Source organism: Lissotriton vulgaris, chromosome 5 (genome assembly GCF_964263255.1).
Source record: "Lissotriton vulgaris chromosome 5, aLisVul1.2, whole genome shotgun sequence".
In the NCBI taxonomy this organism is placed as follows: domain Eukaryota; kingdom Metazoa; phylum Chordata; class Amphibia; order Caudata; family Salamandridae; genus Lissotriton; species Lissotriton vulgaris.
The window spans coordinates 354219556-354246666 of NC_141693.1; the positions used below are offsets into that span (position 1 = coordinate 354219556).

Here is a 27111-nt window from a genome sequence, read left to right on the forward strand (position 1 = left end):
CAATCCTAGGGTTTAAAATTCTAGTACGTACAGGGTCTTTAAAAATTTCTGGAGCATGTTTGATGACCCATTTAATCATAGGAAGAATTTGAACAGATCTCCGTGATTGTTCAAATGTATCTAATGGGAAATCTTCCTCTGCTTCGCCAGAGTGCATAGTGGCCCCGTGGTCAATGGCAGCTCTGTTTAATAGGTGCCCAAAGCCAATGTTATCTTGTGAGGGAGAAGGCTTTGATGGGTATGACTGATTCAGGAATGTCTGGTATATCCTGTGGGTTTGGGTACTCCCAGACTGTCACCTGTAGGGTATGGTAAAGGCTCATCTGGGTCTATCCCTCCTCCTAAACTATACTCATCATCATTTTGAGGTGAGTGTGGTGACAAAAGAGGAGAATGTGAAGGAGAAATCTCTGGTGAATTGTTAAGAGGAGCAGGAGATGAAGGAGAAAGAAGTATAGGTGAAGAAGGGTGCATAGGGAATGTGGCAGAGTCCTTCTTCTTTGCAGGAACCACAGTAGTGGGTGGTTCATCTGCCTTCCTCTTCTTATGTGGTGTGGTAGACACCTGAACTGTCTTGGGGTTGATGTAGATCTTCTTTTGCAGAGGATCTGGCTGGAAAAGTTCTTCTGTTTGAGAAACCTTTGTCGGCGCCGATTTATTCGGTGCCGGGCGAGGTTGCTGCTTGTCTTTAGCCTTAGGAGTTGTTACAGTGTCCTTTGGTGTAGTTTTTGACACCGAGGGTGTTGTTTTCGGTGTCGTAGGCTGTTTCGAGGTCTTGGACGCGTCGGAATCAGGCCTTGTCGGTTTCGGCACCGCAGACGATGTCTTCGGAATGGAAGCTGGTCTCGTCGGCTTCGAGGCGTCGGACGCTGGCTTCGTACCCTTGTCTTTAGAAGTCGACGGTTTCGGAGCCGAGACTTCTTTTGGTTTCGGTGCCGAGGGAGCTGGTGGGATCGGCACATGCGGCTTGCTTGGTACCGAGGTACCGGAAGGCTTAGTTAGTTTCTTCGGAGCCGGGCTCGATGGCGGGGCTGTCGAAGTGGTTTTTCGGTCGCGACTGGGCCCCGGAGGCGGAGTGTTGACCGTTGCCTTCGATCTGGGTGCTGTGTGTGGTGCAGGGGCAGTAGTACTCACGAGCTGACCCGATGGTATGTAATCATCTGAGTCGTCTGCCTCTGATACGATCTGGAGATCATCTGAATCCTCTTCTGGAACGAGCGGAACCTTCTCGTCGAAGATATCCACTGGTTCCGGAGCTGATCTCTGCATGCTGTGTCGCCGGTCCTGTGACTACAAAAGACTTCTTCCAAGACGACAACAACATGCAATCATCCGAGCCCAACACCAGGTGGCGATCTAATGCATAGTGTAGAATCAGCAGCTCATATGCCTCGAACATCCAATTCTTGTTGGAGAGGTCTCCTACGAAGCCTGCAAAATGGGACATGCCTATACATGATGCCCTTATGCCCAACAATGACTTGTATTGTCTCACTGCGAGATTTTCCTTGCCACACCTTCTTCAGACTTTCCTTTGATGGAAAAAGCCTTTCCCAAGTGTGTGTTTATTAGTGCACCCCAGAACTGGATCTTTATCTGGGGCTCTAATAATGCTTTCTCTTTGTTCAGTGTGAGGCCAAGTCTCTGGAAGGGATTGAAGAAGACTAGTGTATAAGCTTTTGCCTCTTCCTCTGATAGTGCTGTGATGAGCAAGTCATCAAGGAATGGGAACACTCAATGACCTCTCATCTGAGGAAGCCAGCTACTGAAGTAAGTCATTTGGTAAATGTTCAAGGCGTTGACTTGAGTCTGAAAGGAAGTTCTTTGAACTGGTAGTGTTGCCTTGCTACAAACAATCAGATATACAGATATTTTTTCTGTGTTTTTTGTGAATGGGTATGTGGAAGTATGCATTCCAAAGCGCAAAGTGGTCATAAAAACATTTTTTTGCATCATCAGGAGGACGTCTTGCAGAGTTATCATCTAAAAAGACTGTTATTACAAACATTTGCTTAACTGGTCGAGATCTAGGATTGGTCTCCACTGACTCATTTTCTTTTTGATTAGAAAACACCCAGAGTATAAAATCCTTGGTTTTTTTTCAGACTGGGGACAATTTCTATAGCCCCTTTGATAGAGGGGGAAGAGAATTTCCTGCTGAAGCTCCTTCAATAGAGATGATGTTCTTTCTTGGGTGGGTTTACAGGAGGTCTCTGAATGAACTCCAATGTAAGACGTTAAAGAACAATTTGCCTCATCCATTTGTCTGATGTTGAAGTCTCTGAAGTGGGAGCAAAATTTGCCGCCTCAAATTTTGATTTCAAAATGGAAGAGGGTTCAAGGGCAGAGTCAAGCTTTCTTCAGATTGTCATTGGTATGCAATTGACAGCCACTCCTTTCTTCCTGGTGATTTCCCATAAGACTGAGTTTCATTGCGGTTGTATCAGTCCTTGCTTGTATCTGGGTTGCCTTTGAGGATAATATGAATGTTGATTTCCATATTGATTTGATCTGCCTCTGACATTTTGTGATCTTTGTGCGTCATGATAATTAAATGATCCAAATCTACCATACTGTAAAAGACCGAAAGCCTTGGCAGTATCTATTTTTAAGTTCTGGAGAAGCCTCATCGACATGTTTACCAAAAAGAGTAAGGCCATCGAAAGGCATGTAAAAAAACTTTGTTTGCACCTCAGGACAGAAGGCTGCAGACTTTAGCCATCCTTGTCTTCTTATTTCAGTTCCTCTTGCAAGTTAGGGAAACCTGTATTCGAAGCATTCATTGCTGTGTTAATCATGAAGGAAGAAGTCAGCTCTCTTTCCCCGAGGATAGCTGTTGCTGTCTCCCTCTTCTCTTCCAGGATGAGCTCAAGCATAGTGTAATATCACTCCACATCTGGCGATCAGAGCGCCCTAGAAGCGCCAGACTGCACAACAAAGTACAGGTCCTGCAAGTCCATGGACACCATCCAGTCAAAAGAATCCAGGGCAGAGATGACATAAGTCAAAGTCAACATCTTCAGATTGTCCTTCTGAGGGAAGGTGTCCAGAAATTGAGCATCAAAAACTGGTGGAAGTAACACCCCATGCCCCGCTCCACCTCCGGAACTCTCGCTAGGGTCAGTAGTGACTGACAACTTTATGCAAGGATGAAGTAAGTGGGAACGGATGTAAAAGTGAGAGCTTAACCTTTTTGAAAATACAGCAGCACCCGCTGGTCTTCGGTAACTGCATGCCAGTTGAACTGATGCTCTCCTTGCTGGTAACCAAGCCTTAGCCATCATCACAGCCTCTGAAGCCACAAAAAGGCTACATAAGCTGTGGCACTTTCTGAGAGGGGAGACCCCAAGAGTATCATCTGAGTTTTCTATATTATTGGGGGAATTGACAGATGGTAGTAGCAAGTCCAAGCAGGAGGCCACAGCACAGCTGTCCTTTGAAGTGCTTCAATGCAGAATCACCTTTTTCTCCAAAAAGTTGTGAGTCATCTAATGGCAGGGCCAAAAGGGAAGCTTGTATGTAACTAGAAAGTCTTGTGAAGTACATCCAGGTATGATGTCTGAACATCGCACTGGTGCTGATGGTCGGACTTGTATCTACACTGGCTCTCAACACATACCTAACCACATTCTGTCCATTTTGAATTGTTTGTGCAATAACATTATGGAACTCCTCTTGAACAGCAGGCACAATTTCCCTGGTCATGTTCCAGCCAACATGTGTATAGTTCAAACCAAGCAGATATTGTTCAGCAATCTCAAAGCCAAACTGGCAGATAGAATGTGATGGGCTGACCATGCTGGTGAAAGACCAAGGTCTTAGGCTGCTGGGTCAGAAAGGCCAGGTATCAAGGGGCAGGCTAATTATACTTAGCTGCAGGGTGGCTTACAACTTGGACCACTTCAACATCAATATCATTGCCAAAGCTTGAGTTAAGGGTTGCAAGGACTCTGAAATAATAGGCCAAGACTGGAAGACCGTGATCAATAGGTTTGACCTTGGTCACTGTTGTGGGTAACTTTCTAACACTTCTGTGGCTTTGCCCAAAAGAGGTACTCTACAGTCTAGCGGTCGATGGTGGTGAATTCAACTCCGTCTCAGAGAATGTATCTAGGCCACTAGTTTTATGTAAATTATTTGCCTACTTGACATCCTGCAAAATGTTTTGAAGGCCCTGGATGGCATTTAAATCTGTTCGACATAAGGTCTTCAGTCGCAATGGTTGAAGAGTTAATTTAGAAGGAGTGTTATTTCTGTGAAATCCTCCTAAGTGGCGAACTGCGCCTTGGTTTCATCATAACTTAACATCGGCTAGGACTGGGTAACATTGGCCACAAATCTGATAAAGTTGTTGAGGTTGGATCTTGAACAGCCACCAATGAAGCAGAGGCCGTTTCCAATGGGCGTGGCATGAAGGTACAAGCATATGCAGTTTGGGAGCTAGGGAGGGGCCCAATGGGTCAATGGCCCAATGGGTCAGTAGGTACCAGGGTTGGCCCTGTCAGTGGAAATCCAACTGGGAGATCCTGCTATTCATTGGGCCTGGATGCACTTCAGAGAGAGCCTGCACCATCCAGAGAAGATGCAGTATGGCCTCATTGAGGTCCTCTGATTGCTGCAGGATTTATGACTGCTTAGGGAACTCTGAACATGCTGGGTCAGTCACAGGATTAGCTCTGACTTGGAAGATGAGGGCTATGTTTAGTCCTTCTAGTGATGACTGCATAACTTCCCCTTGGAGTGGGCTTGATGAGAGATAGAACAGCCCCATCTGGACATACATTTATGGCACAACTTGTCTTTTGACTTTGCCTTTAAACTACTAGAGAACACAGATTTTGAGCAGGACTTGGACCTGGAACAGGAGTGGCAGCCCAATGATTTATAGTGGAATTGAGATTGTGGCTTGGGGCCACACTTTTCTTGTGCTCAGTGATGTACAGTTTTACCTCCTGCGCCCTGATAGCTTTTGAATGCATCAAGGAGCAACTGTCGTAGAAGTTAGCGTTGTGATTAGACCCTAGATATCAAAGGCAGATGTTGTGCAGATCTCTAACGAACATCTCCTTCCTGCAGTTGGGGCACAGTTTGAATCTAGTAGTGGTCTTTGGGAGTACATTTCCCTACTACACTGGAATGAAAACGATTTTTGAGCTGGCAAAACTGACAAAAGTCTGGAAGTGGACCTTCAGAAGCTGAAAAAAGCAAATGTCAGTGCACAAGTGCAGCTCCTATATATGGTTCCGGGCTATCACTTCCAGAAACAGTACGAGGTCACCATGGAATGTGACGACGTTGCAGGAGCAATTACTAGGAAAGGTTCTGGATCCAGTCTGATACCTGCACGAATTCAAAAGACAAGGATTCTGAGGTTTGAAGTACAAGTAAAAACTCAAATTATACATAAGTGAGTTAAACAACAAATACAGCAGGCTTAAGCATACCTATGATGAGTCTGTTTTTGCTGTAAAAATTATGCAGTTGAAAAAACACCCAATTTATGGAGGGAGGGGTCAAGAGGTGTTTACAGCACTACTAATAATGCATCCCCAAGTTATAGTGTGACATGCAGTCATTTTTGGGATGTTAAAAAGCATTTTTTGTTTTCTGTGTTTCTTGAGGGGGAGAAGGGGTTTGGGAACTGGCTAATTGGGGAGGATCACCTCTATTTGAAATTTGGTGCATTAGCAAATTTAGGAGTATTTATTATGATTTTATTCCCCATTCCTCCCCGCCCCCATTTTAGAGAAAAATACAGGCGATAAAAAGGCTTACAACTTAAAAAAAAAAAAAATCGCTACATTTTTTATTTAAAATACGAACAAATGTAATAACAGATTTGTTTCTGGTCTTGAGCTAGAAGATAAACAAACATTATGTAAACATACTGACGATGCAATTGGTAATCCAGAAAAATTAAGTGTGAAAAGGAGTATATGCTTGTTAAATCATATGATAAAACAAATGTAAGAAAGCAAAAAGGGAGAAAAGCAAGGTGGATATGGTTTCATTTGTTAACTTCAATTTACAGATGTGATCATTTTGGTCTTTACATTTTAGATTAAAACATATAAATATCAGAAAACATTTTGGTAAGGTAACAAGTTGCTTTTTAAGTTAAGGTTCAAAAGACAAGAGATGGTCATATCATCATGTCTGGTTCCAAAACCCTCCCTCTTGTGCATACACACGTTTCATTAAAAAAAGAGAAATCGCAAGTTACTCACCGATAATAGCAGCACTGCAGACCGCTGTCATTAAAGCTCTAAGGAATGTAGGTGAACTCATCTGAAATTCATCTAGATTAGCCTGAAATCAAGAGTACACAAAGACACATTAGCAGCCCTTGGTAAAAGTTTCAACAGTGATAAACATATTCACACTATTTTTTTTGTGGAAATCTTTTTATTAAGATAACAGGCTCTGTTGACAATGACAAAGCACATAGCAATTGATGGTAGTTGAACATACAGGCGACAAATACCAAAAGTCAATGCGAACATCATGATCTGTACAATCAGTCTTAAATCCGTACAAACCATCAGATCGGCGCAGAAACAGATTGAGTATCCATCCCCTCCCCTCTGTATCTTCTCCACGCCCCCCATATATTTTCCCACTTCCTGGGACACCCCCTGCTTTTGTAGATCACTCTTTCAGCCCTTTGGCACCAGTCTAAGTCATGACCCCATTCTTCCATAGTCGGCATTACATCACTGCCCCATAACCTGGCTGTATTTCGCTTGGCGACCATGCTTGCTAATGCCAACCAAATCTTATCCCATTTAGGCCAAGTGGTATCACTTGTCACTCCCAGGATGTGCCATCGGGACCTCCGCCCCAATCACCTCGGACATAATGTCTGCCAAGCTGGACCAATACGCTCAGATCCTGGCACAGTCCCACAAAATGTGGAAGAAGGTACCCTCTTCACCACAGCCTCGCAGACAGAACTGTGAATCCACATACCCAATGCGATATTGTGTCGTGCGGGGGTTGTAGGAGCAGTGCAGGATGCGCAACTGAACCAACCTAAACCTTGCACGAATGGCCACTTCCCGGGGGCTCTGCAGGGCCTCTCTCCAATCATCTTCCTCCAGTAACCCAATGTCAGATTCCCACTTTTCTCGGATTGTCCCCAAGATATCAGGCAAGTTGTTGTTACGTTTTTTGTACGTGAGGGAAATGGCCTTGTCTATCATCGGGTCTAACAATAGCCTATCTTCTAACGGGGCATAGTCCGGTAGCTGATCTCCATGCTGGATATGTCGAAGGACGGCATGTTTGAGTTGCTGATAGTGGAGAAATACACCCCCCCCCCCCAATCTGGAAATCCTTCTGCAAAGTAGAGAAATCTAACATTGCCCCTCTTTTCCATAAGTCCCCCAGTACGTCAATGCCAATCAGGGACCACTTGCTAGGGCACTTCAGTTTCGATACTTCGGCAAGGTAGTCCCCCGTCCACAGTGGGGTTTGAGCCGTGAGTTTCGCCTCCCATCCCAACAATTTTGTCGCTTTCCTCCAGACCACCACCACCGCTGCCATCAGAGGCAGCAGACGCGGTCTACATCTGGACCTGCGATATAGCGCATCTAGTTAAGTGCCTCTACCTAAGACCATACGGTCTACTCTATATGCTGGTTCATCCATCGGGGCGAACACCCACCAGTTAACGTTCACCAACTGCGCCGCCCAGTAGTAGAGCCTAATATCCGGGACAGGCAGCCCTCCCTCGTATACCCCTCGTTAAAGCTTCTTTAGGGCAATTCTCGAACTTCCGCCTCCCCAAAGCAATGTACGGAGCTCCGAGTCTATGATCCGGAAGATCATCTCAGGGACCAGGAAGGGGGTACTTTGCAAAACAGAGCAGGCGGGGCAGGGTCATCATTTTGAATAGAACGGCACAACCCATCAAGGAGAGCGGGAGAGCTATCCTATGTGCCACATCTCCACGTAGTCGCTCCAGCTGGGCCTGTATATTCAAACATATGAACTCTTCCTCTGACGCCGTGATCCAAATACCCAGGTATCGGAAGGTCTCTTTCCATACCAGCCCCCTACAATCCCCATCTAAATCCAGAGGAGGTCCTGACAACTAGTGACCCATGTATTTGTCCCAGTTGATGGGATAACCAGAGTACTCTCCAAACGACTGCAGCATCAACATAAGTCGTGGAGTGGAGACCGTCGGCTCCCGCACATATAATAACACATCATCCGCGTATAACGAGATACGCTCCTCCCTGTCGCCCTCTAAGTCGATGCCTCGGCCGTGGGATCAGTCGTACCCACGCTGCCAATGGCTCAAGAGCCAGGGCAAACAACGTTGGGGAATGCGGACAGCCCTGCCTCGTACCCCCCCCCCCCCCCCAACCCCCAATTTGAACTCCCTGGAGAGGGCGCCGTTCACGCGGACCCTCGCAAGCGGTGCAGTGTATAGGAGCTTCACCCACACCCTGAAGGTATCCCCAAAGCCCAGTCTGGCCTAAACCGCATATATATATGTTGCCATTCCATACTGTCAAAGGCCATATGAGCGCCTAATGACAGAAGAGCTGCCGGCACATCAGGGCGTGTGGACACCACCTGTAGCACCCAGAACTATCGCCGCAGGTTGAGTCTAGTATTTCTGTGGGGCATGAAGCCCGACTGGTCCGGATGGATCAAGGACTGAATCACGGCTCCCAGTCTAGTGGCCAGAATCTTGTCCAGGACTTTGGTTTCAAAATTAAGAAGGGAAATGGGCCTATAGGAGCTACACGAATCTTGTGGTTTACCAGACTTATGTATAAATACTATCGTAGCAGAGCGCAGATCACTGGGGAGCACCTCTTTCGCCTTGGCTTCGTTAAAAATTGTTAGCATATGTGGGGTGACCCGTCCCGATACACACCGGAATGCCTCCGCTGGAAACCCGTTGGGTCCTGGTGCCTTCCCTGCCTGCAAATCACCCATGGCCGCTTCTACCTCCTCTACTGTTATGTCGGATTCCAAAAGGTCCCTATCATCAGGGTCCAATGTCGAGAGGGGTATGTCACATAGGAAGTTGGCACATTCCTCCGTCCGCTTCATAGTGTGCGGCTGGTTGATGGTTTCATAGTAGTGTGCAAACGCCTCAGCTATTCCTGCACTGGTATCCCGCATGGCCGCATCTGCCTGCCGGATTCCCGGAACCCAGTTGCGGTTCCTATCGCGCTTCTCAAGCCATGCTATCAATCCTATTCGCTTTATCTCCCAGATCATAGACACGCCGCTGTGTAGCAAGGGCATGCGACCTCACCTGGTCGGTTAACACACTCCTCAGTTCTTTTTCTTTAAGTCGTAGTTTGTGTCTCAGTTCCCGTTTCTGCTCCTGTGTTTCCCCCCTAGAGCATTCTAAGTCATGAATTTCAGTTTCTAGACCATCAACGAGCTTGCTTTGCCTTCCTTCGCCTGCACAAAATCCCTGGCCACGGTCTTGAATGCCTCCCAGAGGGTACAGTGAAATTTAACCGAGCCCACATTTTCTTCAAAGTAGAGGTCCAAACGTTCCCCAAACCGCTCCTGGAACTCCTGATCTTTTAGTAGGAAGATATCCAACCTAGGAGGAGTGGACCAATCCTGTGCGGGGCACTTATTCACACTATTGATATGAACGGGAGCTTCTTCTACGCATTAACAAACAGGGAGGCTCTTCCATGAGGGTTGTTCTATGTGCAAAATGTATTTCCTTCAGCTCAGCAGTAGGTCAAGGTAGTTTTGCTCTGAGAGCATTCTGTAACAGCTTGGATATAGGGCAGGGGATCAATCTTTAAGTATATTGCTTGAGAGACTAAGCTGAGTGTTGAGCAGCATTCCTACACAGCTCAGCCTATAGGTAGGAGTCTAACCTTTCGGAATACTTTACAGAACCTTTTGTCTTGGTATGATGGGAAAATTGTCAAGGGGACGACCTACAACCACGGAAAAGAGAGATCCTTGGGAGCATTTCTACAGAAATGTGTAGAACACTAAACCCATGGGGCAGTTTTGTAGATGTCAGTCCAGGGTAGAAAGAGGGGATCCCAGGCAACAGCGCTTTACTGCCCACAGAAAATACTGTCATAATGTCAGGAAAAGGAACAAAGGTCACAATTTCACTTTTACTCAGGGTGGCAAACTCTTTGAAGTGACCCTTGCAGGCACTAAAAATGACAGTCATGGTTAGGAGGCTAAACCTCAGCACAGTACAAACAAATTCAGTATGGGTATGATTACTATGATGTCTGGTGAGATCCTACAGCGCTGAAAGGGAAGAACTTCAAGAAACAATTCTATAGAGATCAATTAGGAGTAGGAAACAATGTTAGGAAAATTCCTACAGAGGAGCATCACAGGGAGAACATTAAATTGAGAACGAATGTCCGTGAGAATTCAAGCAGATTGGCACCAGTCGTACAACATGTGCTAAAACATCACCACAAGGAATCTTAAGTACACACTTCAAAAGAACCTCTACTACAAATAAGGACAAGGCCATATCTGGTGGCTTGCCCAAAATTTTCAGTAAACCATAATTATCTCCCTCTACCTCGCTGTTTAGGGAAAAATCTGAAACCCTTTACATTACGTAAACAGAATGATAGCACTGGATATACGGGCCAACAAAAAACACAGCAAATTAGCTATTTAGTACATCTTTTAATATATTATTTAGCATTTTTATCTCATACAATGTCATGAAACCATTATCAGTCCTTGAAACCACTGCAAGTCATCTCTGTAGATCTACTACTGCATTACTATTTATTGTTTCAAATCTTTTTATTGTTTTTTGTAGGAACTTGAATATGTCAAATATGCAATAAATTGTTAGATAAGCAAGAGACAAACATATAGTATCTCGTTATCTGCTAGTTTTGTCAAACATTATTGAGAAGAGGTGGTATACAATCTGGAAACAAATTAACGGGAACAGCCCTCATCCAGTCCCAATCAAAAAGGAGAGAAGTGGGAGGGAACAGAAGTAGAAGTTTGGGATATTGCTAGGATTGGAGATCTGGATTTTTTCTGTTTTGAGAGGTGATGGATTCTCGGGATGAAAGCATAGACATGGATGTGCAGCATTACCTAATAGGACCAGGTTAACGGTTGTCAGGAAAAGGAAGCCGAAAGAGTAGTGTGTTATCTTAATTATTAGCGTGGAGGGAGAAGTGATGGTTAATCCACCATAGAGGACATCTATGTCCCAGTCTGCCCAGATCAATCAAACAGGTGCAGAGCCCTAGGTCTGTGCCGCCATAGGTATTCTTGCAGAGAGATAGTCCAGCAAAAGATGCCATTTGCCAACAAATGTATTTTCCAAACAGGAGATTTTGTGCATAATTTGTTACATAGCCACGGTTTACCAGAACCTATAGAACTAAAGTGCTCTAGATGGGGGAATCTTTCTTCTTCTAAAAGAGTGCAATGAGTTGTTAAGCTACACACGTCATGTGGCTAACAAGTAAGAGCCAGTCATACCCACCATGTCCGAAGGACGTGTTCCCAAGATGAAAATTTCTGGGTCGGCTGGGAGTGGGTAACCCAAAGTCCCTTTAATATACCCTATAGTTTCTTTCCAGAACATTTGGATTAGTACACAGGACCACCATATATGAAGAAAGGTGTCTTCTGTCTCACATTCACAATGCCCGCATATCGACTATGTGGATGGATATGTCCAGTTTCAGACTCGCCAGGGAAAGGTACCATTGGTACATAACTTTATACGCGGACTCTCTTTGTGGAATGCTTCCAAGAATTTTAGGGATATCCTGTCATATTTGTTCCCAGTTAGTTGTCAGGATTTCTCCCAAATCTCTTTCTCAATGAGTTTGGTAGGGGTGAAGGATGGGTGGTTTAGAATCTTGGATAACACAGTAAGAGATCCTTTGAGCTAGGAAATGTGTAGACTAACTTTTCAAAGTTCTTGAGTGGTCATGTGTTGGCAAGTGTATTCAATGGGTGTAAGACCGACTATCTAACCTCAAAGGCAGGACTTCTCAGAGCTTTAGAAATCTTGTTTACAATGGTCAAAGGATGTGATGATCTCCCATCGAAAGAGGTCTCTCAGGCTCCTACAGTCTCCATTTAATCATTCAGGAAATTATGTGGGGTACACATAGGTATAGGAGTATTAGGGGAGGGAAAGGTGGTGAGGCCTTTTATAACAGCTACATGATCAAATATCTCGAGGACAGTTTTAGTTGGTGTGGCTAAATATGCGCTTTATGGTCTAGTATGTTGAGAGAGCCAAGTTATGTCCCACAAGGGATGGCATGCTACTGCATGGTCCATAGAAACCAGCTATTCTCGTTCTCTCACCACCCTTCCAGAGGTGTACTGCAGATGGGCCGGCCCGTAATGTTCTATAAGATTTGGACAGGTCAGTACGCCCTTATCTTTGGAGAGGAAAAGCAATTTAATAGATATGCAGGTTTTTTTTTTAACACCCCATATAGCAGTACAATATTGCGCGAGGAGATGAGGGTTTGAAGAGCCTGAAATAGCTAAGATAATTCTTAGGAGGATATTCATTCTTATGACATTAATACGCCGCAGCCACGATAAGTATAGTGGAGGCCAACTTCTGAGGTCTCTGAGAATATTTTTGTGGTATTCTGCCTAGTTAGCCTTAGTCCATCCCTCAAGATGGCTTGTGATATTGAGTCCCAGGCATTGAGTGGAAGTGGCAGCCCACTGGAAAAGTACTTATGTTTGAAAGTGTGGGAGATTGCCCAAGGGCGGTGTTAGATTAAGGATATGGAATTATTCTTAATCATTTCCAAATCCTGATATTAGTAGAATTTATTGGGCACCAGTATCAAAGATGGTAAGGTTCTAGAGTACATGTAAGAGGGACGTCTGCAGCAAATACGTTTACGTTTTGTACGGCCCTTGAATGATATACCCATTACACCTTGTGTTTGCCAAATCTTCATGGATAGAAGCTACATCACAAGAGGAAAGAGGGTATCCCGGTCTAGAACCCCAGGCAAGTTTAGAGGGGTCAGTATATTGACAAGTGCCCCTGACAGCCGCCATGGGAGAGGTATAGACTGCCACGATTTTGTCTGCAATGAGTAGGCCAAATTGAATTTTAAGACAGCTGTGACAGGTTCAGCTCACCTGGTCGAATGCTTTGTCAGCACTGAGTAATAGCAAAAGAGCTGGGATGTTGCTTTTTCGACCAAGTGAGCAAGATGACAGATGGTATCAGCCCCCTGGTGGTTGCCTATGATGCCAATCTGGTCAGAGTCCCCCAAACCGGGGGAAAGGTGGTCTAACCTTATTGCTAACATTTTCATTAAAGGTTGAAAAGGGCGATAAGATGCAGAGTTATCTAAGTCCTTATCCGGTTATGGTATTAGAGCGATTTCTGCTTCTCACATTCTGGATAGTTACGCCAGCAGTTTTTTTAAGGGGAAGCCCAGTGTTGATGTGGATTAATAGGGTTCAGCATGTGCTGGTGCTCTTTTTTAAGCTGTGCAAACACCTGCCATCTAGTGTTGAGTTTGGACGTGTGAAACTTGTTTTTATTCGAACAAGTCTTTTAGAGTCATGAGGTGTGGCAACTCCTCCGATTGTAGGAAATGCACATGGGCACAGACTCCTAAGTTAGATAGCTTTTCCTCCAGGAGGACGAAGATGTGGATGAAGCATAGAGATCTACCAAAGAAAAGTTAAGAGCACTACATGCGACAAACAGATTCTTTCAGGGTAAATACCATTTTCTGTTTGTGTCATGTGCAGCTAGACTGAAACAGTGCGCTTTAAGACAGCCTGGCCAACTCTACCTTGAGGTCTAGCCAAGACTTCCACATAGTAATGTTTAGTAAAAGTGTGAGGAGTGGACTAAGAAGCTGCTTTAAAGATATCAGCTAGAGGTATTTTCCCTAAGAAAGCCATAGAAGCCCCTTTCTTGCGAGTGGAGTGGGGTTTGGGAAGGACAGGTAGGGATCTTTTAACTATCATATTAAGTTTCAATACATTTGCCAAGCCAATGAGCAATCCCTGGTTTGAAAATGGCACCCCCCTTGTGTGGCTTGGAGTAGGGCATGAAGAGCTGTTGTGTTTTACGAACAGGTTTTGGAATATCTACATAATACATTAACGCCCTTTTGACATCCAGGACATGTAAGGTGCATTCTGCTAAAGACTCTGGATATGGAAAGAAAACTGGCAATTCAATCTTTTGATTGAGATGAAAACTGGAACCTACCTTGGGGAGAAATTTGGGGTTGGTCCTGAGGACCACCCTATCTGGATGAACTTGGAAGAAAGGCTCCATTTAGCAGGCTCTGGTAGTAGGCCGGCGTGCTTCGCAAAGAAAGAACATACAATGTTCCAATAGTTTGACATAACCAAAATGTAAGACCTCAGAAGTCAGATCACAAGATTGAGCTGCTCTGGACTGGGGTGCCGGAGAGCTCTGTCATTTTGCGTGAGAAACTCCGGGCCTGTTGGGAAGCTTCTTATAAGGAAATACAAAGAGAGCTCCAGAGAGTGGGGTACCAAGGCTGGTGAGCCCAGGTTGGGGCTGCAAGGATGAAGGTAAGAGATGCCTGCCTTAGCTTGCGGACTAAGAATGTTAGGAGAGGGGGAAAAGCTTAGGCAACTAACCCTGACCCGTTAATCCACAGTGCATTGCCCATGGACCGCAGATGTGGTAACCTGGCAGCAAAGTTTAGGCATTTTGCTCTTTCGTGAACAGATCTATGTGAGGAAACCTTCACAATGGAAGAAAAGGAGTAGCGTCTGGGGTTGCTACTTGTGGACTTGTTGTCAATGAGTCCTGCTGAGCAGGTCGCCAAGTAGTTGTTCAGGCCCGGAATGTACTATATAATTAACTGTACCTTGAGATGTATCGCCCACCTTCAGATGTTCTGGGCTAGAGCAGAAAGCTGGGAAGAGTGCAAGCCCCCTGCTTTTGTAGGTAAAACATGGCTGCGGTGTTGTTTGTTCAGAGTAAAACAACTTTTCTCTACGAGAAGCTGAATGGTCAGCAACTCCAAGTGGTTGATGTGGAGGCCCTGCTGTGTGGGTGTCCACAAGCCCTGGATTGTGTGATCTTGCAGATGTGCTCCCCATCCGGTGAGCAAGACATCCATGGTGATGGTCTTCTGCGGAACTGAATCTAGAAAGGACCATTTCTGCATCAGGTAATTGGCGATCTACCACTGCAGACAGCGATGTGTACGGACCCATAAAAATACCAGATACTCCCACAGACCCTCTGCCTGAGACCACTTTGCTACTAGGCACTGCTGGAAGGGATGCATGTGTAGCCTTGCATGAGGAACTATAGCAATGCAAGATGCCATCATGTCTAAGAAATGCATTACTGTCCTGACCGTAAACTGACCATCTGGTCGAAAAAGAGGCAGCAGATTTTGGAAAGCATTGACCCTGGCAAGGCTCGAGTAAGCCATCCCCAAATCTCGAGTCTTGAGTAGCCCCAATAAAAGGTAGTACCTGGAGGGGCTGAAGGTGAGATTTGCCTATATTTAACGTGAAGCCCAACTTGTGAAGTTGTCTGCATGTGTGCCAGGATCTACTGCTGAGTGGCATTCTTGATCAGCCAGTCGTCGATGTAAGGAAATATGTGGATGCCCGCACACCTGAGGTGAGTGGTTACCACGTCTAAACATTTGGTGAAGACCCTGGGGGCTGTGTGACTCCAAAGAACAAGTTACTTACCTTCGGTAACACTTTTTCTGGTGGATACAGTATCTGCTTGTGGATTCCTCACCTTGTGAATATCCCCTGCGTCAGCAACGTTTGGAAAATTCTTTCGTAGCTCTTCACGCCGGCGTAGACTACGTCACAGAAGCACGGCATCGCGTGCAGCTCCGCGGACGTCACTGAATCTATAATAGGACCCCGTTGGCGTGATGACATCGGTTCCTCCCTTTTTTCCGTGCCCTCGAGGCACACGGATGGACCGACAACAGTATATATACACACAGTGTACACAGTACAAAATAATCAAGGTAACACACCCAGTGTGAAGACAGTGCAGTAGAGCAAAAAGAAATAAGACATTGCCTTAAAAACAACATGCCCAAAAGCAATAGCAACTATTTTAGGTATACAAGGGGGGACAACGGGGAGGCGGGTGGGTCAGTGAGGAATCCACAGGCAGATACTGTATTCACCAGAAAAAGCGTTACCGAAGGCAAGTAACTTGTTCTTCTGATGGATACATCTGCCAGTGGATTCCTCACCTTGTAAATAGATTCCCACAGCAGTCCCACTCCCGGAGGAGGGTGTCAGCCCTTCTATACTAAGAAGTCCTGAAGGACAGAACGAGCAAAGTGTCCGTCCCTCCTCACCTTTGCATCTAAACAATAATGCTTTGTGAAAGTGTGGAGGGAGGCCCAAGTTGCCTTCCAGCAAATGTCCTCCACAGGAACACCCCTAGACAAGGCAGATGTAGATGACTTTGCCCTAGTAGAATGAGCTCTCAAACTTTCTGGAGGTTCCTTACCGGCCAGGGAGTAGCATATCTTGATACACAAGACAATCCATCTAGACAGCGTGCGCTTGTGCACCACTCTGCCTTTCCTGCAGCCAACAAAACACACAAAGAGTTGGTCATCAATTCAGAACTCCCTGGTTCTGTCAAGGTAGGAGCTTACCGCCCTCTTAGGGTCCAGTCGGTGAAGTGCCTCCTCCTCCTTGGAAGGGTGAGGGGGAGGATAGAAGGTAGGGAGGGTAATGGACTGCCCCAGATGGAAGGGAGTTACCACCTTAGGCAGAAAAGCAGCCCTGGTCCGGACTGCCATTCTTTCAGCATGAATAGTCAAGAACGGGGGTTTTGAACTTAGAGCTTGAAGCTCACTTACCCTCCTTGTCGAGGTAATCTCAATCAGAAAGACCGTTTTAAATGATAAAAACCTCAAGGGACACCTATGCAAGGGCTCGAAGGGTGAACCCATTAAAAAAGTAAGGACAAGATTCAAGTCCCATTGAGGCACAATAAAAGGAGTGGGAGGACATTTATTCGTAAGGCCCTTTAAGAACCTTAAAACAACAGGTGACTTGAATAAGGACGGCTGACCCTGCAGGCAAAGGAATGCCGACAAAGTTGAAAGATAACATTTCACTGTCGCTACAGTAAATCCTTGCTGAGCCAAAGAGAGTGCAAACTGAAGAATATCGGACAAGCGAACCTTCAAGGGGTCAATGGACTTCTCTCCACACCATAAGACAAACTTGAACCACCTATAAGAATAGATATACTTGGTGGAGTGCCGCCTGGCTGATAAAATAACATCCACCACGTCAGGAGGGAGAGAAAAGAATTCAAGTTGCCCCGTTCAATCTCCAGGCATGAAGGTGTAAGGTCTAGAGGTGGGGGTGTAGAACTTGCCCCTGGGACTGCAAGAGGAGGTCTGCCCGGAGAGGAAAACGGAGCGGAGGGCACGAGGAGAGGTGGAGAAGATCTGTATACCACACCCTTCTTGGCCAATCCGGGGCGATCAATATGAATTGGGCCCGGTCTTGGCGAATCTTCCTCAGAACCTGTGGAATCAAGGGTATGGGAGTAAACGCGTAAAGGAGTTGTGAGCCCCAACTCAAGTGAAACGTGTCCCCCAAAACTCCCTGCATCGGATACTGGAGACTGCAGAATGACGGGCAGTGAGCGTTCTCTTGAGTGGCAAACCAGTCCACCTGAGGAGTTCCCCACATCCGAAAGACGTGACAAACTACCTCTGGGTGAAGCCTCCACTCATGGTCGGCAGAGGACTGTCGACAGACTGTCTGCACGAACGTTCAGAACTCCGGCCAGATGATTTGCCATCAGACAAATCTAATGATCCTGAACCCAGGACCAGAGACGTAGAGCCTCTCTGCAAAGGCAATGCGATCCCACTCCTCCCTGTTTGTTGACATACCACATTGCGGTAGTGTTGTCCGTTAGGACTTGAACCGACTGACCGCGAAGGAAAGGGAGAAAGGCCTTGAGTACTAAAGGTATCGCCCGCAACTCTAGAAGGTTGATGTGAAGCAACCTTTCCTCTGGAGACCAAAGACCCTTGACCTCCAGATCCCCCACATGAGCACCCCACCCCAGGGTGGATGCATCTGTTATCACTGTGGCCACCGATGGAGCAGATGAAAGGGCTTTCATGGAGACAGATTGCCTTCCACGCTCCACCAAGATAGATCCGCCGCAGCTTCTCTAGAGATCCTCACTGACTCCCTGAGATTCCTGTTGTGTTGATACCACTGCCTGCGGAGACACCACTGGAGTGCCCGCATGTGCCAGCGTGCATGGTTGACCAACAGAAAATAGGAAGCTATCAGACCGAGCAGACGAAGGACCTTCAGGACTGGAACAATCGCTCCATTGTAAAATAAAGGAATCATTTCCTGTGTGTCGAGAATCCTTTGTGGAGGAGGGAATGCCCGACACACAGTAGTATCCAGTACTGCACATATGAACAGGTTGCGCTGAGAGGGCACCAGGTGAGATTTGGGCAGGTTTATAGAGAAACCCAACCTGTACAACAACAGAGTTGTAATCTGCAGATGATTAAGCACCTTCTCTGGCGACTCCGCTTTGATGAGCCAGTAGTCCAGATAGGGGAAAACTGGAACCCCCGACCTCCTGAGATGGGTTGTCACCACCGCCATCACCTTGGTGAAGACTCGAGGTGCAGTAGTAAGACCAAACGAAAGAACCGAAAACTGGTAATGTTGTGATCCTACCGTAAAACGGAGATACTTCCTGTGTGACTTCAGGATTGGAATGTGGAAATACGCATCCTGCAAGTCGATCAACACCATCCAGTCCTCTTGCTGCAGCGCTTGAAGAACCTGCGCAAGGGTGAGCATCTTGAACTTCTCTTGCTTCAGAAAGAGGTTCAAAATCCTGAGGTCCAGGATTGGATGAAGTCTGCCATCCTTTTTGGGGATCAGGAAATACCGGGAGAAGCATCCCTGACCCCTTTCCTGCTCCGGAACCACCGCTATCGCACCTTTTCTTGGCAAGGAGGATAATTTGGGGTAATTCCCAAAAGGGAAGAGCATATCCATTCTCTACAAGACTGAGAACCCAAAGGTCTGATGTGACCGATTCCCAATCTTGCAGAAAATGAGTAAGCCGACCCCCCACAGGACCGACATGATCCAGAATGGTGGATCTAGGGCTGCTTTGCCGTGGCAGGAGGGGGGTGGGAAGAGGAGGAGGAGGAGGAAGAGGAGGCTTGACTACCTCGACCACGGGTCCGGTTTCTGCCCCTGTAGGATTTGTACAGGGAATTCTGCTGCTGCTGCTGTGGCTGTGGCTGTTTGTAAGAGCGAAAGGAAGACCTTCCGAATCCTCTGAATCTCTTATTCGAAGATCCTCTGGTTTGTAGGCCTAGAGATCTAGCCGTCGCCTTACTGTCTTTGAACCTTTCCAAGGCCGCGTCTGCCTTCTTTCCAAACAGACCCGATCCATTAAAAGGAAGATCTATCAAAGTCGCCTGAACATCAGGAGAAAACTCAGAAGATTTCAGCCAAGCAGCCCTCCTAGTGGCAACAGATGAACCCATGACCCTTGCCACAGAGTCCGCCGCATCCAAATTGCTCTGGATTACCTGGCGAGCGGCAGCTTGCGTATCTGCTAGATCATCAGTGAAGTTCTGTCTATCCTCTACAGGTATCTTGGGAACCAACTGCTTCGCGGAGCACATAGGAGCGTGAATATAACGCCCCAGAAGGCATGTCGCATTCGTAGATTTTAAAGCCATGCTGGCTGATGAGAAAACCTTTTTTGCTGATTGGTCACATTTCTTTGACTCCCTATCACTTGGTACCCGAGGAAAGCTCTGGTAGATTTCTTGGAGCAGGCTGCCTGAACTACCAGACTCTCAGGAGATGGATGTGAAGACAAACAGTCTGGTTCCCCAGGAGCAACCCTATTCCTTCTTGCAACAGTCCTTGATACCGCAGGAGAAGAAAAGGGCTTATGCCACACCTCCAAAAGTGGCTCAGTAAAAGCCTCGTTAAATGGCAGCATTGGTTCTACAACCGAAGAAGGGGAATGAAGCACCTCCGTTAGATTTAAACTCTACAGTAGGCAAATTCAAATCCAAGAGCTCAGCCGCTTTTCTAATGACCGTGTGATACGGTACAACATCCTTTGATGTGACATCAGGCGTCGAAGAAAGCTCCCACTCCGGAGATAATTCCAGACCACTTGCCTCTTTAAGCTCTTCAAACAAGTCTTCAGACTCTTGCAATTCTCCCTCCTCCATCTCCTCTGCTCGATACCTTTGCTCCTCCAATAGTCTTTGAGCCTCCCGCCTAGACCTCATCCTCGGGATCGGCGTCGATGGAGCTACAACCAACTCTGATGGAGCCGGTGTCGTGCTCGGATCTGGAGGCACAGTCTGGAATGTACGAGGTCGAGACGGTATCGGAGCCGGAGAAGATGGTGTCAGCGTCGATGACCTCGGCACCGGGAAATTCCAGGAAGGCGTCGTCGGCATTAAAGGCAAAAACGGTGCCTGTGCATAAGTCTGCGGAACACCCAGATTATAGGCCATTGGACCCATGGGACCAGATGGTGCTCATAGAGGGGTACATGGCTCTTGAGAAGATGTCGCACATCGCATTCAAATAATGCATCAGGTCTTGCCCCAGGCCTGGAAAGGGTGGGTATGGACCCATAGGCTGCTCCTGTCGTGGTACAATCGGAGTCGGGACAACCGGACCGAGGGCAGATCCGTCGGCATCGAAGACCCTTCAGGCAATGGAGCTTCAACCTCCTCTCGAGATGGAGAGTGTGACGGCGCCGGAGAAGGATTCGAAGCCGGCGCCGGGGAATGCTCCGGAGAAGCCTCAGGAGAAGGCTCACCTTGCGACTCCGGATTCGATGGAACAGGAGAAGGAGAGATACAGTCCTTCCGATGTCGATGCCTCGGAGACTTCGGATCCGACTCTCTTCCAGAGCGACGTCCCGATCAATGCGGCTTCTTCTTGTGCTTCTTCTTAGATCGAGAAGCATGTCCCGAAGCCGACCTCAACTTCGAGCGGGATCTCTAACATCTCCTACCTCTCTTCTCCTTCATTTTCACTACAAGCAGCTTTGCCTCTCTCTCTCGCAGCGCCTTCGGGTTCATTTTATTACAGCTGGAGCATCCTTGGACGTAATGGTCAGATAAAAGGCACTAAACGCAGTCCTCGTGCGGACCCGTGATCGACATCAACTTCCTGCATGCCCCACACGGCTTGAACCCTGATTTCCTCGAAAACATGTCAAAAGGAAACACGTTTTAACTCGAACAGTAACAAAGTAACACACGAGCTACTGTTGATCCCAAGAAAAAAACGTTAGTGTCGACGACGCGTAAAAAAGGGAACTGATGTCATCACGCCAACGGGGTCCTATTATGGATTCAGTGACGTCAGCGGAGCCGCGCGCGATGTCGTGCTTCTGTGACGTCATCCACGTCGGCGTGACAAGCTACGAAATTTTCGGAACGTTGCTGACGCAGGGGATATTCACAAGGTGAGGAATCCACTGGCAGATGTATCCATCAGAAAGGCAGCACCTTGAACCGATAATTGTGTACACTACCCACAAACCTCAGGACCTTCAATGGGTGGGGTGGATGAGAATATGAAAGTCAGCGCTCTTCAAGTCGAGGGTGGTCAAGAAGTCTCCTTGCTGCAACAGAGGGGTCACACCCTGAAGTGTGACCATGTGGAAATGTTCACAGAGCATGTATTTGTTGTGGGGTTGAAGGTTGAGTATGGGCCTGAGGGAGGATAATGTTACTTACCCAGTAAGCATCTGTTCTTGGCATGTAGAGCTATAGATTCACATGTTTGCATACTCCTACCATCTAGTGTTGGGTCCGGATGTTTGCAGGCTGTTTTTGTCTTCGAAGAAGTCTTTCCAGTCACTAAGTACGGTGACTCCTCCTTTCGGTGATAGTGCGGATGGTCATCAACACCATTGTTAAGATTGTTTTCCCGGAAGAGGGTGAGAATGGAGTACGTAAGTGTAGAACAGAAATGCCATGTGTATGTATGTAAGTAGGAAGAACTGCAACAACTACAGGTACCAGTGGAGGTGGGTGGGCGCATATAAATCTACAGCTCTACATGCCAAGAACAGATGCTTACTCAATCAATCAATCAATCAATCATAACATTTGTAAAGCGCACTTCTTACCCGTGAGGGTCTCAAGGCGAAGGGGGATGCTGCTACTGCTCGAAAAGCCAGGTCTTGAGGAGTCTTCTGACGGTCAGCAGGTCTTGGGTCTGCCGTAGGTGGGTGGGGAGAGTGTTCCCGGTCTTGGTGGCACGGTGGCAGAACGATCTGCCACCGGAGGTCACTCTTCGGATGCTGGGGACAGTGGCGAGTGCGAGGTCAGCGGAGCGGAGCTTGCGGGTGGGGGTGTAGAAACGGAGTCGTCTGTTGAGATAAGCTGGTCCGGTGTTGTGGAGGGCTTTGTGTGCGTGGGTGAGGAGCTTGAACGTTATCCTTTTGTTGACGAGGAGCCAGTGCAGGTCCCTCAGGTTGGGTGTGATGTGGCTGGGGTGAGGGATGTCGAGGATCAGGTGTGCAGAGGTGTTCTGGATGCGTTGCAGCAGTCTCAGGAGTTTGGCCGAGGCTCCTGCAAAGAGGGCATTTCGTTAGTCCAGTCTGCTGCTGACGAGGGCCTGGGTGACCGGTCTTATAGTTTCGGTGGGGATCCACTTGTAGATTCTGCGAAGCATGCAGAGGGTGTTGAAGCATGAGGAAGAGATGGCGTTGACCTGGTTAGACATGGAGAGGGTGGAGTCGAGGATGACCCCTAGATTGCGTGCGTGGTCGGTGGGTGTTGGGGCTGTTCCCAGTGTGGCCGGCAACAGGAGTCGAGGGGGTGGATCCGAGGATGAGGAACTCCGCCTCAGTCTTGTACTGGGTAAGTAACATTATCCTTTCGAGGCGTGTGTGCTGTAGATACACATGCTTTGCATAGGCCATAAAGCAGTATGCTCCCCAAGCTGTGGCTAACCTGTAGGTGTTGCAGTTGTTTGAAATAGTGTCTTAAGCACTGCCTGGCCTACATTGGCTTGTTGTCTTGCTAACACATCTACACAGTAGAGTTTAGTAAATGTGTGTGGTGTAGACCATGTAGCTGCTTTACATATGCCAGCTAGAGGAATGTTGTCTAAGAAGGCCATAGTAGCCCCTATCTTGCTGGAATGTGCTCTGGGGGCATGGATAAAGTTCTTTTGGCTTTTGCATAGCATATTTGAATGCATTTAACAATCCATCTTGAAAGGCCTGCTTTAGAGATGGGATTGCCTTTGTGAGGTGGCGCAAATGCAACAAACAATTGTTTAGTTTTAAGAAAATCTTTGGTCCTTTCTATGTAATATAAGGCTCTTCTAACGTCCTGCATGTGGAGATTTCTTTCTGCCAATGAATCAGGTTGTGGAAAAAACAAAGGTAACAACTAATTGGTTAATATGAAAAGAAACCACTTTGGGAAGGAATTCTGGATTGGTGCCAAGAACAACTATCTTTGTGGAGTTGAAAGAAAGGTTCTTCTAGGGTTAAAGCCTGTAGCTCACAAACTCTCCTCAATGAAGTGATAGCTGAGAGGAAAGCAACTTTCCATGAAAGAAATTGTAGAGGACAATTATATAAGGGTTCAAAGGGTGGACTCATAAGTCTTGTAAGGACAATATTAAGATTCCAAACTGGTGCTGATGGAAGTCTTGGCGGTATTACTGTTTTCAAACCTTCCGTGAAACATTTGATTACTGAAATTTGTAATAGAGATAAAGGTTGTCGGTTTCGCAAATATGCAGCCACTGCTGCAAGGTGTAAACGAATAGATGTGAAAGCCAACCATGTGGGCTGAAAATTTAACAGGTAACAGATAATATTCTGTACAGAAGCGTCTAGAGGATTGATCTTGTTTTTACAGTAGATAACAAATCTTTTCCACTTTGCTGCATTGCAAGCTCTGGTAGTAGGCTTTCTTGACTCTTTTAAAATAGTCATACATTTGGTGGTGGATTTAAATAACTAAACTGTATGACTTCAGGCGCCAAATCGGTAGTTTGAGCTCCTTGGGATTTGGATGTCTGATTTCTCCATGGCTCCGATTGAGGAGACTGAAGGTGAGATGTCGTTTTTGATGTGGAACCACTGACAGTTCTAACAGGGTGGCAAACCAAGGTTGACAAGCCCATGAGGGTGCTACTAAGATCAGTTTGAGGGATGTTTGACTGAGCTTCCGAACTAGTAATGGAGGTAGTGGGAGAGGCAGAAAAGCATAGGCAAATATCCCTGACCAATTCATCCATAGGGCATTGCCTTTGGCTAGATGGTATGGGAACCTGGATGCCAAGTTTGGGCATTTTGCGTTGTGTACTGTGGTGAACAGATCTATTTGTGGAAATCCCCAGTGTTGGAAGTAGGGAAGGAGTACTTGGGGATGAGGTTCTCACTCGTGAACTTGCTGCCTTTGTCTGCTGAGGAGGTCGGTGATTTGATTGTCTACTCCTGGAAGGTGTTCCGCCAGGAGATAGATCTTGTGATGAATTGGCACTCTTTGACCACAGGTCAGGCCCTTGCAAACGGTGCCACAGGCACCAAGGGAACTGTGGTCAGGGAAGGCCTCTAAGGGCTGCAGCCTTGTACCCCTACAGTGTCTAAGCCAATTCTTAGACATTATAAGTGCAGTAATGCCATTAGGAGTATATGGTGCTTGGAGTTTGTCATTAAGACCTCCACAGCATCATAATGGCTTTACTGAAAACTGGGAAGTTTGGTATCAAACTTCTGAACACATGAAACCCACACTGATGCCAGAGTGGGATTTAATGGAAAATGCACACAGAAAAACGACCTAACACTAGTGTCCACGCTGAGTGGCTGCTTGCTGTTTTTGGACCCCTGGGTTGAGAGCCTGCAGCGCTCAGGGGTCTATAACAATGCACATCCTGTGATGAGGTGCCAGGCCTCCTTCCCCCAGGATGGGTAGGGTCCACAATGGGGAAGCTTCAAAGGCGTGCCGCCTTTGTGAGCTTCCCCAGGCCTTTTGGTGCTTTCACCAACTGACCCCCACCGGTTCTGACACCCACTTTGGGGGGGAGAATCAGCGGGGAAACCACGTGAGGAAGGGAGGTGTGCCCACCTTTGCCAACCCCTCGCCTCAAGTGGGGGAGGCAAGGTGAAGCACAACTCTCAGTCCCTGCCATCTTGCAGATGGGGGGATCTAGCCAACCAGAGTGATGCATATGCCCCTCTCCCACTGGAGGGTGGCATAATAGGGGGTATACCCATCCCAAGGAAGGTACCCATTGGTTCCAACCTTTAGTTACCTGTAAGACCCCTAAACTTATTTAGGGGCACCCCTTAAACTTGCCTCCTCAGACCAAAACCGACCAAGAAGAAGAGAAAAAGAAGGACCAAGAAACTAAGTAGAGGAGGATGCCCACTGACTTGGCCCCAGCCCTACCGGCCTGTCCCCACCTCAAACCTGCTCCAGCGAAATCCCTGTGTGTCCTGCAGCCAGCAACTTCAAGAATCCACAGGACCTGCCTTGCCTCCCACAAGAAAGACTTTGTCTCCCATAAGCACTGGATTTTTTCCCTCACAGACTCTGGCTCCGACCAAATCCGCGAGTCTGCACCACTACACCTACGGCCCTAATTTGAGGGGCCCAACACCACGAGGAGGTCTCAACAGCGATCCTGACCTGAGATCCGGTATACTCTGACCTGCCTTGAATATCTTAGAGATGCCTGCAGCCTCTTTCTGGAGGATCCCCGTGACCGGAACTGGTAAGGAAAACCAGACAGCTAAAGACACCCTTGCACCCTACTTCCCACGGCAGTGGGTGGCCCAACTAAGGGTGTCCCAGCATTCCCAGGCATCCCAACTTACCTCTCCAACCGGTGGCCACCTCCAGAAGATCTTCGTCCCGAACCTGGATAGACTGAATGTTGTGAATTCTGGCTGTATTGGGAGAGGCTAGAGCTTTGAGAGTGTTGATAGTAGCTCCTAGATAAGACTGCATTTGTGCAGGACACAGGTGAAAATTTCTGTGCATTGATCGTGAAGCCCAATTTATGAAGTGGGTCTAATGTTGCCTGAGTGTGTTGCAGACAGCTTAGGTAAGTGCAGGCTTTGATGAGCCAGTCATCTAGGTTGGGGTAAGACATGAATATGTTGTCTTCTGAGATGAGCGGTTACTACTGCCAGACGTTTGATAAATACTCTGGGAGCAGTGGTGACTTCTAATGGAAATACTTTGAACTGGTAATGCTTGCCTGCTATCACAAATCTGAGGAATTTGCGATGAGCTGGATGAATTGGAATGTGAAAATATGTTTACTAAGTCTAGAGTAGACATAAAATTGCCCTCCTGTTAAAGAGGAAGTACCTGTTGAAGGGTAACCATGTGAAAGTACTTTGACAGTATGTATCGGTTTGACTCTCTGAGATCTAGAATAGGTCTTAATGAGCCTTCCTTTTTGGGGATCAGAAAAAAGAGAGATTAGACTCCTGACCCTGGTACTAAAGTGGAACTGGTTCTATGGATTCTTTCAGTAAATGAGATTGCACCTTTGTTCGAGCAACAGCAGGATGTCTAGTGACAATTTGTGAGAGCGAGGTGGAGTATTTGGAGGATTGGTGGTAAGTTCCAGGCAATAAACATGTTTGATAATTCCAAGCTCCCATTTTTCGGTTGTTATAGAGTCCCAAATGGGGAGAAAGTGTTGAAGTCTTCCTCTGACAGGTGTGGAATAATCTGAGGGAAGCGTGGGGAAGTCATTGCTTTTTAGGGGAAGGGGAGTTACGGGGTGTGGTGTTTTTGCCCTTGCCTTTGGAACGGTTTCCCTTATAACCTTCTCTGAAAAATCCTCTTGGAGAAGAGAATTGGTGGTTACCCTTGCAGGAGGAAGTGTTTTGATCTGAGCCTACTGACTTGGATCCTCCCAGTAAGAGGAACGCCGAAAGGAACCTCTGTTTGAAGGAAACTGAAGCGCTTTCATAGATAATGCTACTTCAGTGTCCTTTTTTATTTTTTCAAGCGCTTGTTCAAATTTAAGGCTGAAAAAATTTTCTTTATGTATGTATGTATGTATGTAGGCATACTTATA

General features: G+C 46.9%; 1 protein-coding gene across 28 annotated transcripts in view; it reads right to left on the reverse strand.

The window, feature by feature from the left end:
• Nucleotides 1-27111, reverse strand: part of EIF4G3 (eukaryotic translation initiation factor 4 gamma 3) — a 1432461-nt gene that overhangs the window by 12074 nt on the left and 1393276 nt on the right. For all 28 annotated transcript variants that reach the window (XM_086921648.1, XM_086921654.1, XM_086921652.1 and 25 more), the window contains one exon: nucleotides 6228-6309. In XM_086921648.1, the coding sequence (XP_086777774.1) occupies nucleotides 6228-6309 (82 nt within the window). The remainder of the gene's footprint in view (nucleotides 1-6227; nucleotides 6310-27111) is intronic.